The 367-nt window shown below is 55.9% G+C and overlaps 1 protein-coding gene across 1 annotated transcript in view; it reads right to left on the bottom strand.

Moving 5' to 3' along the window:
- Nucleotides 1–289: 289 nt before the first annotated feature.
- MYCL (v-myc avian myelocytomatosis viral oncogene lung carcinoma derived homolog) overlaps nucleotides 290–367 on the bottom strand; it is a gene marked incomplete at its 5' end in the record, with an annotated part of 587 nt that continues 509 nt past the window's right edge. The window contains one exon of the mRNA XM_009075346.1: nucleotides 290–360. Coding sequence (XP_009073594.1) covers nucleotides 290–360 — 71 coding nt within the window. The remainder of the gene's footprint in view (nucleotides 361–367) is intronic.

Here is a 367-nt window from a genome sequence, read left to right on the forward strand (position 1 = left end):
AGAGTTGAGCTCTTGAATCGAAGAAGTCACTTGAGAAAGCTTCACAGCGGGACAGGAGAAATCTTGCAACACCCAGTGCCAAGAAGCCAACCCCAGGGAGGTGATGCCCCAGGGTGGGGGGACCTGTTGTGGACCCATTCCCACAGCCACCCCATACGTAGAGATCACCACGTGCTCCAGCCCCCAGGGCCAACAGTTCAACAAACAACCAAACAAAAAATAAAAAAATGTGCAAATTGAGAGGGAGCCAGAGGGGTTGTGGGGACCAGGGTGAGGGGCACGTTGGGTGCTAGTGCCCCTTGAGGTGAGCAATCCGTTTGAGCAGCTGGGTCTGGCGCAGCTGCAGCTGCCGTTTCTCGGCTGGCAT

The sequence above is a fragment of the Acanthisitta chloris genome, unplaced genomic scaffold, assembly GCF_000695815.1.
Source record: "Acanthisitta chloris isolate BGI_N310 unplaced genomic scaffold, ASM69581v1 scaffold17355, whole genome shotgun sequence".
Classification (NCBI taxonomy): Eukaryota; Metazoa; Chordata; class Aves; order Passeriformes; family Acanthisittidae; genus Acanthisitta; species Acanthisitta chloris.